At 44.4% G+C, this 19,315-nt stretch overlaps 1 protein-coding gene across 2 annotated transcripts in view; it reads left to right on the forward strand.

The window, feature by feature from the left end:
* The window catches only part of Ly86 (lymphocyte antigen 86), a 60,897-nt gene extending 44,121 nt beyond the window's left edge, over positions 1–16,776 (forward strand). The window contains exons 4-5 of one of the 2 annotated variants that reach the window (XM_077802140.1): positions 10,720–10,772; positions 16,569–16,776. In XM_077802140.1, coding sequence (XP_077658266.1) covers positions 10,720–10,772; positions 16,569–16,652 — 137 coding nt within the window. In that variant the 3' untranslated portion in view covers positions 16,653–16,776. The remainder of the gene's footprint in view (positions 1–10,719; positions 10,773–16,568) is intronic. The other variant, XM_077802139.1, reaches the window with a different exon arrangement.
* The last annotated feature ends 2,539 nt before the right edge of the window (positions 16,777–19,315 follow it).

A 19,315-nucleotide genomic window follows, 5' to 3' on the forward strand; every position in this document is an offset into this window, starting at 1 on the left:
ATCTTTACCATCGCCCCCTCCCCCATTCAACCTCTGTATTTCCCCATAGTGTGAGTTTCACATAATTCACAGGGACCATCCAGGGCATGAAAACTTCCTTCCTGAATTTTAGCACAAAAGTCAAGGAAGAAACAGGTTCCATGACATTCTAGGTAGTTTCTAGACTAGGTAGCGCAATTATCCAAAAAAAAGTCCAAATGTTTTAGCAGCTAAGTTTCTTGGGCCACCACTAGCTCATACATAGCCTTGGTACACATTAAGACAAGAGGTACTGTCTTAGTTTGTTTTCTATTATTATAAGTGAATACCTGACAGTAGGCAATTTATAAAGAAAAAAAAATGGTTTATTTTTGCTAACAGTTCTGGATGCTGGGAAATCCAAGGCTGGGTGGTTCATCTGGTGAGGGCTTCATGCTGCTTTATAACCTGGCAGAAAGGGGAAGGGAAAGGGCAAGAAGGTGCATACAGAGACAGGAGACAAAAGGCAAAATCCACTTTCATGATAACTAATCAAGTTCCTAGAGAGCAAGGACTCACTCCCATGAAATGGCATTAATTTCTTCCTGAGGACAGATGCTTCAGGATCCAATACCTCTTAAAAGTCCCACTGTCTCTCAAACCATGTTACTGGTGACCAGGCCCCAACACGAGTTTTGGTGAAGACAGACGTTCCATATTCTAACCGTAACAGGCAGCTCCCTCCAGGAAGTGTTCTTCATTTGGGTTCTGCCACAGTCTGGCTGGGCACACAATAATCGGGAGGTCACGAGCCACTTGTAGGTTCAAAACAGGAACTACTTTATTGCCAGAACCCCACGGGAACTCTCCAGAACTCCACGGAAACGCCGCAAGAACCAACGGGAACTCAACGGGAACTCAATGGGAACTCCTAGAGAACTCAACGGGAACTCCGCAAGAACTCAAAAGTAGCGGGCACCCTAGGTAGCAGGAGCCGCCTTTTTGCTGGACAGCAGGGGTTTACATACACAACTGAATACACACCTTGCTTCAATTCAGCATCATCCAGTTACAGCAATCAGTCATTATCTTAATAATTATACACAACCCAACTCAATTATCATCATCTCAATGGCTGGCTGGCGTTACTTCTCAACCACTCCTTCCAGCAAAATGCCAGGCGCCATCCTGACCTGGCTGTGGCTCTCAACGTCGTTCCTCACCAAGCAAAGATGGAAACAAGGCCTTGGAGATGGGCCACGTCTTGGGACATGATGCCAGGAAGCAGGAATGAGGGGCAGCAGGAGGGAAAGCTGCACCAATGTGGGGAGCTCAGGCTCCATACCCCTGGGACCCTTGGGGCATTGCAGTGGGAACCTCAGAATTGTCCTTCTCAGGGTCAGAAGGCACCTATGTCAAGAACTTCCTGCAGGAGTTAATCTCCTACACTTCCAGGTTGCTCTCCACGGCAGTTCTGAAGCAGAGACAGGTGCAGAGATAACAGGTCTTTGACCTGAAGTAACATCAGAGGATACACCCTGCCTCCCACCAAGCCACAGATATACACTGAAGGGATTTTCCCTGAGGATCTGTGGCACAGGACACCAAAACTACCTGCCTGTGGGACCCAGCCTAGTCCTGGGTTGCAAAGAGGACCTGGCTTGGATTTCTGCCCGCCCTCCACCAGGCACTCTCTGTGAAACCATATAGGGAGGATCTGCAGGATCTCTGCTGAGAAAAGGCATAACTGCATCCAGTTATGCCCCAGTGAGACTTGGGGATGGGGGTACTTTTCCAGGTGGGACAAAATGGTCCAGAATTGCATGAGGCCCAAATCAAAACCAAAAAGAAAAAAAAAAAAAAGAAAAGAGGCCTAAAAGCTCACAAAGCTGCCAAACAGGACACTAAATAAAATAATGAAAAATTACGAGTGAACTTGAGTTAAGCCTGGAGCTACCTGCCCACATGGCCCAGAATCCACTGAATCCCTGAGGAAGCCTCCAGTCTTTGGGGCCTGCTTGACCTATTGACAGCCTCATCCACAGAAGGTACTCTTGTAAGCCGGCCCCAGGCAAGTTCATCATTTTCTTAAATAGGTACCTGAACCAACAAGCTCTGCATCATCAGGAGACAGGAAACACCAGGCCCTGGAATGTCCAAGACTCAGGGAACAGAGGTGCAGCTCAGGGAGGAGCAGGATAACTATGCTGGGCCTGTGCCATCGTTCAGATTTCAGACTCAGGAGATACCCAGAGGCAGGGAGAGGAAAAGGATGATATTTAGAGCTCATTAAAATGAAGCAACACATTCCCTCCCTCCCACTCCAAGGATGATGCACTTGGCCAGCCTGGAACATTCTCCTACTTCCCTCTTCACCCCATCACCACCCTGTGGCCAGAGCTCGCTCCCGCTGTGCTCCTGCAGGACATGGCTGTGTCCTCCCAGCTCAACAGACCTCCCCAGTGCAGGCATCTCTTCCAGATGGGATTTCTTGTCCTTTGACATATAGACCCGGAAGTGGGATGGCTGGATTACCTTTTGAGGCACATGGATTCTGTCCTCCATGATGGTTGTACTAATTTACATCCCCACCAACAGTGTGCACAGTTCCTTTTCCTCCAAAAAGTATCACTACACTCACGATGTGGGAGCCTCAACAGATGAATGGACAAAGACAATACAGTCTATATGCTCAGTGGAATACTACCACCCACGTCACTGCAACAATTTGAATGAACATGGAGGACAGGATGCTAAGTGACGTGAGTCAGACATGGAAAGAAAAATACTGCAGGAATTCACTCACATGTGGAATCAAAAAAAAAATCCCCAAATTTGTTAACTCAAGGTAGAAGGATTTTCTAGGAATGAAGGAGTAAAGGAAGAGGGGAAGATGTTGGTTTTCCACTATAGGATCAGTTTGGGGGTCTAATGCACAGCATGGTAACTATAGCTCATGCTATTGCATTGTTTACTGGAAATTTGTTGATAGAGTAGATCCCAAATGTTCTCTCTCTCTCTCTCTCTCTCTCTCTCTCTCTCTCTCTCTCTCACACACACACACACACACACACACACACACACACACCACACACACATTTTTAAATGTATAATAAGTGAGGGAATGAATGTGTTTGTTAGCCCTGCTGTGTGCCTCAAGTACATCCATCACTCAATTTAGCAAGTGGCTGGTGGAGATGGCCTCCCTGTCCATCACCCTTACTCTACTGGGTGGTAGGAAAAAAAGTCCAAAATGCTGAGTGAATAAATAAATGAGAACTGGGGGTCAGAGGTCAGCGGTAGAGCACGTGCTTAGCAATGCGCAAGGTCCTGGGTTCCATATATATATAAATTTGTTCTGGATAGACTAAGTGACTGGGAATCATACATTGTTACCCTATGGATTTTTACATTGTTAATCTCCTAATAATGCTTGCATATTGGTGGCATCTTTATAATAAATGTGCAGGACTGGAGGACATTCCAGTAAGGTCCTAGGAAGAGCTAGGAGTAGGAAGAAGGCTGCCTGCAGAGCTGATGCACTCAGCAAGCCCTTCCACACCAGCCTCTGCACTGGGGCCTTTTATTTCCAAAATTTAAAAATTAATGTTCAAGGCTGGGGATGCAGTTCAGTGGTAGAGAATACACCCAGGCCCAGCATGTGCAAGGGCAGATTCTGTGCACACACACACACACACACACACACACACACACACACATGATGAACACAATAAAAATGAAAGGAAATGAAAGAAAATAAAATATATAAATCAACTTCCTATTTCCAAAAGAAAAAAAAAGCTGATTTTTCAGAACTGCTTCCATGCGTTCAAAACCAGGGGGTTGAATTTCTTGCACATTAAAAACTGATAAGAGATTTCAAATGAAGGAAAGGAAGAAATGGGTGCAAATACACTGGGGACCTTTTTATAGTACTGGAGTGTGAGAATGTTAATTAAAGGAATCTCAGAATCAGAGAGGATCTGAGAAAGGAAGGAGTGAAGACTTAATTTTAGGTGTTGTTTCATCAGGTTTAAGGGGAAAAAAAGCAGTTCATGAGCTACTTGCAACTCTTCTCAGGAACTTCATGGGCCTCCGAAAAGCTCCAGTTGAGACCAATTTAATAAAAATCTCTCACCCCAGTGAAGGACCTGTTAATAGTGAAGAGCACAAATTAGCAAATCCTGGGGCATTAAATGAGCAGTGCACAACCTGAGACACCATTCAAATGGTGTTCTTCAAAGAGCCCTACTCAAACAGTTTTCATTTTTTTTTTTAAGGTCAAATTAATTTTTATTTTATCATTTCTCTTCTGTGGTCACATAGTCCAAGTGACCAGAGTATTTATTTTTTTTTTTATTGGTCGTTCATAACATTACATAGTTCTTAATACATCATATTACACGGTTTGATTCAGGAAGCGGTACAGTTTTCAAAACAGAAGATAAGAACTTAACTGTTGTGCACGCTGGCTGGACCAGGAAGTTCCAAAACCTGGCCTAACCGTGTATTTCAGCACCCACCAAGTGAATTAATAATAATTCAACTAATGACTGTGTTCCTACCCTCAGGGGGGCATTCTGCTCAGAGGTTACATACCTGGTCTCCACAGGTCTTCGTGCCCTCCAGGGAGTCATTCCTATTTGTATTTTGCAAATGCAGAAGCTGAGTACAGATGATTCAGCCAATTACCCACTTTACTTGGCTACTGAGTAGGAGAGCTGGATCTTGAACCTTCTGTCTGCTACCCGAGGTCAAGTTGCTTTCACTGTGTCACCAAAGAGCAGACAAAAGAGCAGGAGGTGAGCATAAAAGGAGCCCAAGGGAATCCAGCCAGACCAGTCCAGGACTAGCACACCCCGTCCTCATTCTGGACTCTGCTCTGGAGCCACACTGTGTCCCCAGCCCTGACGACCAGCAGGAGTGATTTCCAATGGCTCATGGCCATAGAAGTCATACCCTCAGATGGAGGGCCACAGAGGCCCATTCAACTAAAACACAGGAGAAATTCTTGCAAGTATATCTAGGAGTCACAGTCACAGACAGGAGCAGCTCTGGAGAGTGGAGAGTGGAGAGTGGAAATAAAATGATCTCTCACCAGAGCAGATCGGGCAGGGGTCTCTTTGTCCCTCAGCTCTGATGGTCCTGGCAGGGACCACCATATCCATTAGGAAGAAGATAATTTTTTAAAAGAACTAATGTGCTGGTAGCTGAACTGGGCCACTATATTGCCCACCAGCTAGGGGCACTTGTGTGTGCACTCAGGTTATGCAAAGCACCAACATTACAAATGGATCCTAATAGGCAGCCCCTCCAGACCCTGTGCACGTAGGTACAATGCCCTTCTATCTGGATGACTCTTCACACAATTAACTTTTTGTATAACATGTTACTTCATCTTCCCCAATTACACTGGAAGGTCCTTACGGATCGGATCTGGAACTTTGACTGCAGTTTCCAAGAAAAGTCTTGCTTCTATCCAGAACCAAATACAGCCATGTGTCACATAATGACATCTCAGTCAATGATGGACTGCACCTTCAACCGTGATCTACAAGATGATGTGACCTAGTGGTGTCATGGATGTCTTGTTTGTGTAGTACACGGTGATATTCATACACCAATGAAATCAGCAAACTATACGCTTCTCAGAACGTGCCTCCATTATTTAGCAACACAGAACTGTAGAAGTTTTCTTTTAAAAATGACTAGATCTGGACACGTGGAGCAGTGAAATAGGACTGACACCCACCACACATGCATGCTCTACTTGCAAGGTACCAGGAATTGCCAAAGGGAGGAAGGTATGTTGAGGACATGGGCATTTAACAGAAGCCAAAATCCATTCTAGGGAACAGGTTTGTTTGTTAGAAGTTGAGGTCTCTGGTTGCCCTTCAGAGGCATTTTTAAAGGGGTACTTGCCCTCATGTCCCCAATACCATTCAATTTGAGTCATGATGTACCAGCCATGATGCCCCTGGTCCAAAGGCCTTTGGAACAGGGACAGTTTGATCTGTTTCCAAGTATTTACTAAGCAGCTGTGAAAGCCAGGTTCTGTGACAGGCAGGAAGTCACTCTGTCATGAAAAGAGTTTAGATCCTAACATCATTAATAACCCAATAAGTGCTTATTTACGCCCTCACCTGTCCCCCACTATCATCACCAGACTTGGGTGCCCTGAATGACTCATTCCCGAGTCCATCCCTCATGTGCCAGCCCCTCCCAGGCCCTGATTCTTCCAACAGACAGGGAGTCACAGCAGAGGGAGCGAGAACGAAGTTGAGTGTCAGACCCATGTCCCAATTCTGGCTCTACTCATCAATCGCCTCATTTGATGACCATACACTGCACCTGCTGAATGTCAGACACTGCAGAGCAGCAGGCCAGAGTCCTAGTCTGACAGAGGGAAAAGCCCTGGGAACAAAGGTTCCAATCCTGGTGGCCAGTGGTTTAAATGGCTCCCATCCTGTTCTTGTCTGCTGTTCTCCTAACACCCTGCACAGTCCCGACCTATGCTGGATGGATGTTCAGTGGTGTCCACGAATAAGCAAACATATTCATAGCAAGCGTTTCTTGAGGGCTCACTGTGCCAGGTGCGTTATGAAAGCATTAACTCATGCGATGCTCACAAGCACCCTCAGAGGGGACGTTGTGATAACCTACCTGCTCAACTTGTAGTCTGACCCCAGAGTCTGTGCAGTGAGCCATTATAATATGCTAAGTTCAGGCAACTGGCAAATCACAGAGGAGGCAGTAATCCTTTAAGGACACCGGCAAGGTCTTGTCCTTCCTGCTGATTTCAATATTGACGTGGATGTGACCACCCAGCACTGTGATGTCTCCATTTCTTCACCTCCTTACCTCCAACAACCATTTCCAGCTTCTGTCTCAACCATCATCTCTCATGCCAACCCTGGGTGTTGTCATAGTCTGCAAAAATGTTCCACTTCCAAACTCTCAGTGCAGGATTCTGCCTCCCAGTTTCGTTGTACCCTTCCAGCTCGCCAGTCCTGGGACCTTATTGCAATAATGGTGATACCACCCAACCACTCTGTTTTCACTAGTAAGTGCCTTCTCCTGCCTTCATTCCCTTCCCTACTCTCCTGAGATTCCGTGGTCTATTATTTTAATCTTTCCTTTGCATCTGTCTCCAATAGACTTGACTTTCTCTATCACTGTCATCCAGCCAAACTACAACATTTTTTAAATGTTTTTTGGTACACAAATGGAGCACAACTGTTCATTTCTCTGGTTGTATACGATACAGTCACACCATTCATGCATTAATACATGTACATAGAGTAATAATGTCTGTCTCATTACACCATCTTTCTCACCCTTATGGCCCAATCCCCTCTGCCTAATCCAAAGTTTCTCCATTCTTCCCTTGTCACCCATCCATTATGGATCAGCATCCACATATCAGAGAAAACATTTGGTCTTTGTTTGGGGGGGATTGGCTTATTTCACTTAGCATGATATTCTCCGACTCCATCCATTTACCTGCAAATGCCACAATTTCATTCTTCTTTAGGGTTGAATAATATTCTATTGTGTATGTGTGTGTGTGTGTGTGTGTGTTTGTGTATAACCATTTCTTTATTCATTTATCTATTGAAGGGCATCTAGGTTGGTACCACAGTTTAGCTGTCGTGAATTGAGCTCCTATAAACATTGACGTGGTTGCATCATTATAGTTTGCTGATTTTTAAGTCCTTTGGGTATAGACCAAGGAGTGAGATAGTTGGGTCAAATGGTGGTTCCATTCCAAGTTTTCTGAGGAATCTCCATACTGCTTTCCAGAGTGGTTGCACCAATTTGTGGTCCACCAGCAATGTATGAGTGTACCTTTTTCCCCACATTCTTGCCAACACTTATTGTTGTTTGTACTTTAATAGCTGTCATTCTGACTGGAGTGAGATGAAATCTTAGTTTTGATTTGCATTTCTTTAAATGCTAGAGATGTTGAACATTTTGTCATATATTAGTTGGTCTATTATATGTCTTCTTCTGTGAAGTGTCTGCCCAGTTCCTTAGCCCATTGATTGACTGGGTTATTGTGTGTGTGTGTGTGTGTGTGTGTGTGTGTGTGTGAAGTTTTTTGGGTTCTTTATATATCCTAGAGATTAGTGCTCTGTCTATTAGTGCATGTGGTAAAGATTTTCTCCCATTCTGTAGGCTGCCTCTTCACGTCAAACTACAATACAACCATCAACTACATCAGAGTTGTTGAATGTTTCTGAGAAAAAATATACATCTGGGATGACAGGGGTATCTGAATTGATGGCCACAGACCTCAAAAAAAAACAAAAAAGGCCCTCAACAACACTAGCAGTGCCTCAAGCCATTCTCTTCCCCACTGTCCATCATGGATAGTATAAACCCGCTTTTGCTCCTCAACACACCACAGACCCCACCCTCCACTTCCCCCTATCTGTCTGCACATGACCTTCATCAAAAATGAAAGGAATCAGACAGGAGCCCCGCCTGCCTGTGGCCTAGTGGCTGACCCATAAATACCTATGCTGACCCCATTCTGCTCCCTTTCCCTCCTACACTATGGGAGTAACGTTGTGCTTCTCTCAAAAGCAAATCCTTCCTTTTCCGCCTTCTTAAACCCTCATTCCTCCATTTACTCCCTCTCTTCTGTGTGTCCACTCTTCTTCTTTCAACAGGATTCTTCCCTTCCCAAGAGGAGTGTGGTGCTGCCGCTGCACACGTCATGAGTAAGGAACCAGGCACCCCCCACACATCCTCCCTGAGAGCACTCATTTCCCCTGCTTTCCTGTACTGCAAAACTCCAGCTCCCTCACCTCCATCCCTCTCTAAACCCACCCCACCTGGGCATTCTCCTCTTCAGTGCTTTTGTCAATGTCACCAAATGATGTCCAGGTTGCCAAAGCCAGTGCACAATTCTGTCCTCACTTTACTCAAACTCTGAGAGGTGGCCTTCAACACAGTTGGTCTCACCTCCTGTTTGAAAAACACTCACCTCTGGCTTCTTTGATGACATTCCCTTCCATCGCGGGTCCCTTGGTCTCTTTGATCAACTTCTACACTCAACCTCCGAGAGTTGAAGGGCTTCTGGGGTGCTTCTAGCCTCTCCCCTTCTCTGCCTGTTGATCTTGTCCCCTGGAGCTAGGGTCTTATCCTGTCCCATGGCTTTATCCCCCCTGCACGTAAATGACTCCAGTATCTATAGTTCCATTCCTACCACTTCCCCAGACTCCTGATACATACATCCAACTGCTTTCAAAGACCATTACACACACACACACACACACACACACGTACACAAACACACATGGCTTTTCCTCCCCAAGTTCCCCCAAATCAATAAATGGCACCCCCACCAGCCCCAAGTCCCCCCGACCCTCACTCTCCCTGTCCACTCATCAGTGAGTCCTGTCTCCGAGTGTGGCCACGATTCTCTAGTGTTTCCTGGCCTCCACCACCTGCACCTCCACCCTTCACAACCTTTCCCTCCTCTCGGCCACGGAGAGGCCTCCCTTTCTGCCTCTCCCCTCCATTCTCCATACAGCAAAACACAAAGAGAGTGTTTTCATTTGACTTTTTAATACCTTTCCCACTGCCTCTGGAGTGAAATCCAAACTTCCTTCTGCATCCTCAACATGCTGAGATATCTGTCTCCCTCTGTTTTTCCAGGGTCTTTTCAACCTGGTCCCTCTTGCTCACTGTGCTCCAGCAAATCTGTCTCCCAATTTCCCACATCAGGACCTTTATCCTTATTCTATGGCCCTAAAATTCTCTTCTCCCAGCTCTATTAGTTGGTTATTAGCCTCCTCTTGGTTTCTTTTGTTTGTTGTCTTGCTTTTTGGTGCTGGGGATCAAACATAGGGTCTCACATATGCTAGGCAAGGGCTCTGACACTGAGCTAAAGGCCCATAGCTCAAGTGTCACCTCCCTAGAGATGGCTTCCTTGACCAGTCACAGCCTATCAAACACAGAATCTCCCGGTTCCTAGTTCTTGTAAATAGGTACCAAGGGGGATTTTAATTCCTCCTAACCCTATGAAGTGGTCCCTTTTATTCACATTATCAGTCCAGTCTTAAAACAAGAAAACTGAGTCTGCCCAGTGTGGTGGCACCAACCTTGAATCCCAAAGGCTCCAGAGGCAAGAGGATCTCAAGTTCAAAGCCAGACTCAGAAACTTAGCAAGGCCCTAAGCAACTTAGTGAGACCCTGTCTCTAAATAAAATATAAAAACAGGCTGGGGAGGTGGCTCCGTGGTTAAGCACCCTTGGATTCAATCCTCAGTTCAAAAACAACAAAACAAAATCTGAGTCCAAAGAAAAAAATGACTATCAGAGGCCAAACAGAAAGACAGGAGATGGTCTCAGTCTGGAACCCCTCACAGCCCACTCCAGGGGCCTCTTCACCCCACCTTTCACATCACCTGCATGTTGCTTTTCAACACTTTTAATAGTATGGATATCATCTTGTTCAGTTATTTCTGCAATGTGAGCCTTCTCATTAGAATATAAGCAAGGTGAGGACAGAGACCATCACTGGATCCCCAGGGTCTCCCACATGGTAGGCACTTGACAAATAGTTGGTGCCTAAATGAATAACTAAATCAAGAGCAGGGTTTGGATCAGAAACTTAAAATGCTTACGTGGATGGCTGCCCTGGGATTGTCCCACCTACCACTGTCCACATCTGTGTGACCACTAACAATGAGCAGATCATTCTCGTGTCGAGGGGTTGAATAATGTTACCTGTGCTGTGTCTATTTTTCAGAGCAAGTTTACTATGCGGGTCCTGTTGATAATTCTAGTTTTGATGTTCCCGAGGTAAGTCTGAGTTTTCTGTCTTACGTTGTTACTTAATTATCGTATTGAACATGTCGTGAAGATGGAGACAGAAGTAGAAGAAGAGGGGGGAGAAAGGAAGAGGAGGAGGAGGAAAAGCAAGGAATTAAATAGTTTGAGACTTTTCCATAGGCCATCACTAAGAAAACCTTTTCTCAATAAAGCTGTGACTCTATATAGTGGACACTTAGAAGTGTTCAATGCATGGCTTTGCCCTTTTGGATGTTCATTTGATGTGTCATTGAAACTTTAGGGATTTCCCAGGCACAAACCCCACTAAGAAGGATGCTGGAGTCTTGTGCACAGGATTGCCAAGGTCTATGGGGCTCCATATGGCTACACTGATTGGGGTGTGGGGGAGGCACCACGCACAGACTGACAGTTCAGAGAAAGGAAGATGCATAAAACCACAAAGGCTTAAATGTCCCCCTTGTAACTATTATCCATGGTCTGTGTCTTAGTTCATTTTCTGTTGCTATAACTGAATGTCACATACTGGGTGATTCATAAAGACTAAAGGTTTATTCAGACCATGGAGACTGAGAGGTCTCTAAGAAGAAGCTGCATCTGGTGAGGTCCTTCTTGCTGGCGGGGACTCTCTGCAAGGTCCCAGTGTAGCCCAGAGCATCACATACTACACAGAAAAGACAGAGATAAACTGCTTTTTTATAACAGACCCACTCTACAGACTACCCATCAATCCATTAAGAATGGATTAATCCATTTATGAGGATATACCCCTCACAAGCTAATCACATCTTGGTCCCACCTGATCTCACCTATTTACTGGGGATTAAATTCAACCCAGGTTTCGGTGGGAACATTCAGACCATACATAGCAGGCTAACTAAATAAAGTGCTCATGTCCTGGACCTTCACTGGCAAGACTCACAACTAACACTAGAAATTTATATTTATTCCATAAAAGTTAAAACTCTGAATAATGTGATTTATGAAATGTCTGGATTCGAGCCGCTCTGGCATAAGCAATATATTTTCAATATGCTACTCCTTCAAGAATCTTACGGAAGAGCACGAAAACAATTGTGGAAATGTAATCATTTAATTTCTTTGTTTTGTTTTGAACTTCATTTTACCAGCCATCCCAAACCTGAAAGAGCCACAAGAGACGAGACTCATCCATAAGGAATCTCCTCCACTTCGCTTCATTTCTGGGTTTACTTCCTTTCTGCCCAGCCTCTGGGTTTCTGTCCCACAGCAGCATCTGGAGAGGCCACCTTGGGTGAAACCCCAGCTTTCTCTCCTGGAATCTGCAGGGTTTTCTCCTTAGGTGTTTCAGTATAATATAGAAATTTTTCAAGAAAGGAAAACTCATCCTCTCTTCACTTCTAGGATCCAGGGCCAAAAAATCTTCCAGATAGCTTTTTTTTTTCTCCTTAAATCTTTGTTATTTGAATTTTTTTTTTGGTCTCATTTTCCTTCTGCTACCCCACAGGAGACTGACATAAAAGTTGCTAACCATTGATTTTCATTTTGCATAATTGGCTTTTTCTTTAACTAGCTGCCCTTAGCAATCGCTGTGAAATAGAAAAGGACTTTTTAAAGTCATAGAACCCTTCTGAAAGAAAACTCACCAGAGATGTAAAAAGCTTTACAGGTGTCCCTTGATTTACAAAGGGGCTATATCCTGGTAAACCTATTGTAAGTTGAAAATAACTTACAATATTCAATCAAAAATGCATGTAATGCACCTAACCTACCAAGCATCCTAGCTTAGCCACAAGTACATTGTAGACTGTTGGTTGCTATCGCTTGGGATTGTGTGGCTAATGGGAAGAAGCCTCAGCTCTCTCTTGGTGCCCAGGATCAAGACAGGATCATACTGCATATCACTATCTAGAGAAAAAAATCAAAATTCAAAATTCAAAATATCTTTTCTACGGGATGCATATCACTCTCAAGTCATCCTAAGTCGAACCACTGTGACTCGGGGACCAAACCTATTGCAGTCATTTGCTAAGCTTAGAAGAAAAGCAGTACCTTGCTTCCTTAACCCAGAGCAATGCTAAAGGAGGCACGGCCTGATGTGAGGGCAAAGCCATGGTCACGTCTCCTGGGCCTGGGCCTCCTCCCCTTCTGAGGCTCAAGCCTGGGACAATGGCAGTCCCTGCTTGGTCAAAAATGTCGCTCAATATTAAGTGCCTTGGTATTACTTTTCATTTATTTTTTAGGTAGAGAAATAGACAAATACTATTTTCAGTTGACATGTAATAATTATACATATTTACAACATATACTATTATATTTCAATGTTTGTATACAATGTACAGTCATAAAATTGGCATGTCTATCATCTCAACATTTATCCTGTTTTGGAAACATTCCAAAACATCCCAAATAGCTTATTTTCCATCTAACACACCCAATTATTTAGCCTAAATTGAAGTCTCGCATGCAATTTTATATCTGTTTATGCCTTCTATCTTCTTAATTAGAATTTAGAGATCCTTTGGCTTCCCAAAGCATATGGACAACAAAGTATAGGTACAGTCTGAACCATGTATTACTAAGGAAGCAAATACACATTCCTAACTCACAAATGCAGTGTCCTCCTCAAGAGCACAAAGACTGCAGCCGTCTGTCCACCTGTCCCCAGATTGTCACAGTTGCCTAAAGACGATTACCATTACCAAAGTATGTGTGCCTTGTAATGCATCATCTAGAGCACCTTCCTCCAAATACTCCATTTTCTTTTCGACTCATAAAGCAATAATGAAAAACTCATTTGGTTTTCAACAATTTTGCAGACTGTGGGCTTGCATGCACTTGGAAAGTTAAACAAGAAGTAGAGAATCACGATGATGATGATTATGGTGATAATGGTGGTGGTGGTGGTGATGATGAAGAAACACCATCGGATAAATTTCAACTGGCCTTTACTCATAATTCATTCTCCAACTTCTACACTGCTTTGGTGAAATTCCTAACACTGCTTCTAATATCAGAGTTGCTTGACATTTGACCTGAAGAATCACAGAATCCTCAAGCTGAATCACCTAATCAGTCCTCACACCCAAAGAATCACCCAGCGCATAGCCTGCTTCTCTCTAATGCAATTTCCACCTGAGCCTTTGCTAATTGCTAGAAAGTTGCCCTCTGCTACCAAAAGCTCCCGATCTTGCAACTTCTATCCAATGGTCTGATTTATTCCTTCCCTCTGGCTTGATACAAATTAAACTCCTTCCCTCCTTTGGGTGACAGGCCGTTCAAAGATGTGCCAGGCATTTCTTATGCATCCTTCTCTCTTGACTTTTCTGCTCTGCTTGCCACTACCTCTCACCACTCTGAGTTTTCTTCTCCAGACTGGAGAGTCTACAGACATGCTACCACAGTGTGCAGAGAACAAGGCAGAAGCATGTCAACCCCTGGGATATTCCCACAATTCCTCATCTAGCATGGCTGTCATGGCCTCTTCCAAGTGGTGGTATGCCACCAGCAAAAAGTCCTGTTGCTAGAAAGGAATCCTGAAAGATGGCACCCTTCTTCGTGATAGAGCATTTTGGTTCTATGCTGTGAAATTTTGCCCCCACCGGGATTTCCTCCATTTCAACAAATGATACTTTATCCTCCCCATTGCCCAGGCCAGAAGGCTTTAATCCATCTCTTGCCTCTCACTCACTTGGGTTTCCTCAGCAATCATAGTGGCTCTTCTTTCCAAATCTATCCCAAACCCAGCCCCTTCTCCCTATCCACCAAGTCATGCTCACCTCTCACCCGGATGACTGCATTCTTCTCCTACCTAATCATAGGCCTTCACCCTTTCCCACTACAGCCTCTTTTCAACATGGCAGCCAGAGAAATTCTATTCACACATAAATCAAATACAACCACTCTTCTGGGGAAAACGGTCATAACCTGAGTCCCTTTTAGACCCTTTTAGACTGGAAGCCAACATCCCCACCCTGACCTGTGAGGTCCTAAGGTTCTGGATTCCTGTGGACTCCCACTCTCCCCTCCTCTCCTTTCTCTCCTGGCAGCACCGCTGGCCTCCTCAAACTCTGAGCCATCAGCCCCAGAGCAGCATGGCGCCCCCCTGCACCTTCTTCAGGTCTTTGCCTAAAGATCTTTCTCTCAGTAGATCCTCTCTTGACCACCATCCTTAAAATTGCAAACCAGTTGAGGGTACAGGGGTAAAGGTGCATTCATACATTGTTGGTGGGACTGCACACTAGAACAACCACTTTGGAAAGCCGTATGGAGATTTCTCAAAAGAGGAGCAATGGAACTACCATATGACCCAGATATCCCACTCCTTGGTATTTATCCAAAAGAACTAAAATCAGCATACTATAAGGATGCAGGCACTTCAATATTTATAGCAGCTCAATTCACAATAGCCAAGTTACGGAACCAACCTAGGTGCCCTTCAACAGATGAATGGATACAGAAAATGTGGCGCAGACACACAACAGAGTTTTACTCAGCCATAAAGAATTAAATTATAGCATTTTCTGCTAAGTGGAGGGAACTGGAAAACTTCATACTAAATGAAATAAGCCAGACTCAGAAAGTCAAGGGTCAAATGTTTTCTCTCATGTGCAGAAGCTAGAACAAAATAAAACAGGAAAGGCAAGTTGGGGGTTATTCCATGAAAATAGAAGGGAAAACAGTGGAGTAGAGGAAGATAATAGAGGTGGAAGGAAGTGGGATGGGATGAAATGTGGAGTGAAATTTACCAAATTCTGCTGTGTATGTATATGAATATTCCAAGGTGAATTTTACCAATTCAAAAAACAATAAATAAATGCAAGGAAGATCAGTAGAGTATAGAAAGGGAAACAGGGAGAGGAAGGAGGGAAGAGAAACAGAAAGAACTGGGGACTGACAGAGCAAATTATATCCACGCATGTATGATTATGTCAAAATGAAGCCTGCTATTTTGCATAATGATGATGCACTCATAAAAACATTTTGAAAACTGCAAACCAACATTAGTCCCACCCTCCCCAGCTCTCCCACCCACTCCTTCCTGCCCTGTTCTCCTTAGCATCAGTATTTAACAAGCTCTCCATGGTCCCTCATGTGTGGCTTGTTCATCTCTCCCAGAAAGACAGAGCCAAACAGGGCAAGGAGTTGGTTTGTCTTCTTCTACTTCATCCCCAGTATCTGGAACCAGGCCTTATACATAAGAGCTGCTCAATAAATACAGTCCATCTGGGGGGTTTGTTTCAGGATCCCTTCAAATACCCAAATCCACAGATGCTCAAGTCCCTTAGATAAAATGGTGTAGGATTTGCATACGACCTATGCACATCATCTGCATATTTTAAACCATCTCTAGATTACATAGAATACCTAATACAATATTTAATATAATATAAATGTTGTATAAATAGGCAGGATGTGGTGATGCATGTCTATAAACCCAGCAGTTTAGGAGGTTGAGGCAGGAGGATGCAACTTCAAACCCAGACTGAGCAACTTAAGGCTCAAGTTACTTAGTGAGAACCTGTCTACATAAAATATAAAAAAGGGCTGGGGGTGTGGCTCAGTGGTAAAGTGCCCCTAGATTCAATCCCTGGTACCAATATATATTTTTTTTACATAAATAGTTTTTATACTGTATTGTTTAGAGAATAATGACCATGATAAAAGTCTGCAGCTGTTCAGTACAGATGCAACTCTTTTTCAAACATTTTCAGTCTGCAGTTGGTTGAAGCTGTGGATGCTGAAACCTCAGGCCCAGAAGGCTGGCTGCTGAATGATTGACTATAGTGTGTGTCCCCTGCCTAATAATTCTCCCTGTATCTCTTGCAGGGAGAATACCAGGTTTTGCTGAAACTATATAATGAAAACCATTCCACAGTGGCTTGTGCCAATGTCACTGTCATTGCCTCCTGACTGTGGCCTGCAGGCAAAAGCACAGTAAGCTCATTCTCATGGGAACTCCAAGGTCCCCAGACTCAACCTGCTTTGTAAGAAGAACCAGTTGATGACAGAGACTCTGAAGAACTTCCTGAGCAGTGCAGCAGCTAAGTTGAGCCTCAGAATCCGATGTCCGCACACTCCAAGATGGAATGAAGCCCTGGAAATTATGTGCTTCCGGGGAGCCTCTCAGTAGTCACTAAGCAGTCTCCAGGGTCATTTCTTCCTTAATTAGTAACTCAGACTTACCTTCTTTTGGATTCCTTAGGAGCTTTTCCTCACAGTTACCCAGAATAAAGAAAACTAGCTCACAAGTCTTCAGCATGAATTTTTCAAAATATCGTAGAACAATACTGTCATTAAAAAGTCATTTTCTCCAGATACAGACAGGTGTCACCTGCTGGCACAGCATAAGTTCCTCTAGGAAATTCAGAAGCATGATGCTCCAGCTACAACTAGAGAACCTCACAAAACGCTCGTTTCCCCTTCATCCTCTGTGTCAGCCAGCTTTCAGTCACCACAATAAATACCAGGGACAATTGACCTATGAAGAGAAAAGGGTCACTTTGGCTCACAGTTTTGAAAGTTCTGTCCACAATCATTTGGCCCCTGCTGCTTTAACCTGTTGCTGCCAGCACATCATGGTGGGAGCATGTGTTAGTGCAAATCCACTCACCACACAGGCCAGGGAGCAAAGAGGAAGAAGAGGGATCGGGGTCCCACAGTCCCCTTTAAGGGCACACCCCACATTTCCTAAAGACCTCCCACTAGACCCCACCTGCTAACGGCTCCCCCACTTGACAGTAGTGCCGCCCCAGGGAATCAAGCCTTCAACATAGGCCTCTCAGGACATTGGAGATCCAAACCACAGCATCCCCCAGAGCATGATTACACCCGACCTCAGCACAGGATGTCACTCGTTCCTACATTCATTCATTTATTTAAGGAAAAAGTGCTCAACACCTAGCATACAAGGCACTGTGCTCCTAGGATACACTGAGAACAAAAACAGGTCCTGCCCTTGTCTCCTAGAGGCAGTTCCTGAAATATTAAGAAGCCACATGACCAGCAGTGAACTACTTCATCTGCATCTTCAATTCCTCAATAAATGAGCAAGTTGCCCATCTTATTTCCAGAGCCAGCCCCGAAGCCCAACTTCTCATCTCCTGGAGTACAGATGGCATGGTAGGCTCTGCAGTCCCTTCAACACGCCGTTCCCTCCTCCCCACTCCTCTCCTGCCATGGTCCCTGGGCCCAGTGTCTGGCTCTCTTGCTCTTGCCACTGGTCTTCAGTAGGATGGGTGGGTTGACTTTGTCATCTAATCATCTTTTTTTTATTGAGAGAGAAATAGAGAGAATTTTTTAATATTTATTTTTCAGTTTTCAGTGGACACAACATCTTTATTTTATTTTTATGCGGTGCTGAGGATCGAACCCAGTGCCCCGCGCATGCCAGGTGAGCATGTTACCGCTTGAGCCACATCCCCAGCCCATCTAATCATCTTTTATATCACAAAAGTGGCACTATGTTAGAGATTAAAAGAGGAAAAATCCCATAGTTCAAAAAAGGCTTATTGTTATTAATTCCTACATGGAAATAATTAAACCACCTGGAATGGCCAGCAGTAAGCTCCTGTTGGCAAACCAGCATCTGAGATTTTCTGGGTAATAGAGAGACAAAATGATAGCAGCATCCCCATCTGGTCTGTAATCCTTCAGATAAGACATTTATGACTGCACCAGGCTCAGGAGCAAACCTCTGGACACAAACCCAGGGAATGGTGCTGTCATACACAAGAACAGCAAACAATTTCTGACCCTTCACTATTCCCTTTAGCTGGAGATATTTGCCCTACTCTCTTCTCAGTAAACAGTCCTACAACTAGCAAAGGGCCTGAGGAGATTCTGTGTACTCACATATCCCAACAACTCAGGACAGCTGTTACAAGATTCCAAAGGCACACACAGAACTCAGCTGCTCCTATCCTTTGCACTTCTCCTTTAATTTGACATCGGGGGTGGGGGAAATTCAGATACCAGTAGGTTTGGATTAAATAGTGATTTCCATACATGGAGCTGACCCTTGGCATGGCTGAGTGACTGCACCAGTAAGTAGCAGTTTCACTAAGGATGTGACTTGAGAGAAACAGAAAGTGTTTCTCTATCCCCAAATACCCTTTTTCTTAATGTCCTGTCATGGGCCTTGGAATAGGCACCCCAGGATGCAGGAGGAGTGAGTACCACAAGCCAAGCTCAAGCCAGACCTCTGGGTGGTGGTCCAGGGGGTGGTAAAATGGTCCAATCTATCCAATACCCTGAATTTACTTCTCTTCTCACAGAGTTCGCTGCTGTTTCAAAAATCACCATCAAAAACTACAAAGATTTGTTCACAATAGACTTGTGAAAGGGGAGTAGAGTTTGGTCCAGAATTAGTTGATGTCCCCAGAACCCAAGAACTCTTGTGAAATCAGCCAGCTCCAGTCATTCTGACACCTACCAGCCTTGCTTTATATTTTGAGGGAAATTTCAATCCCTGTCTATAAAGCATTTTTTAAAAAATATTTCTGAAGGAAATTTCATAACTCAACCTGGATCGAAAGTACTGAGACTTGGTTTGCTCCTGTGACCTCTGAGCCCTG

The sequence above is a fragment of the Urocitellus parryii genome, chromosome 8, assembly GCF_045843805.1.
Source record: "Urocitellus parryii isolate mUroPar1 chromosome 8, mUroPar1.hap1, whole genome shotgun sequence".
NCBI lineage: Eukaryota > Metazoa > Chordata > Mammalia > Rodentia > Sciuridae > Urocitellus > Urocitellus parryii.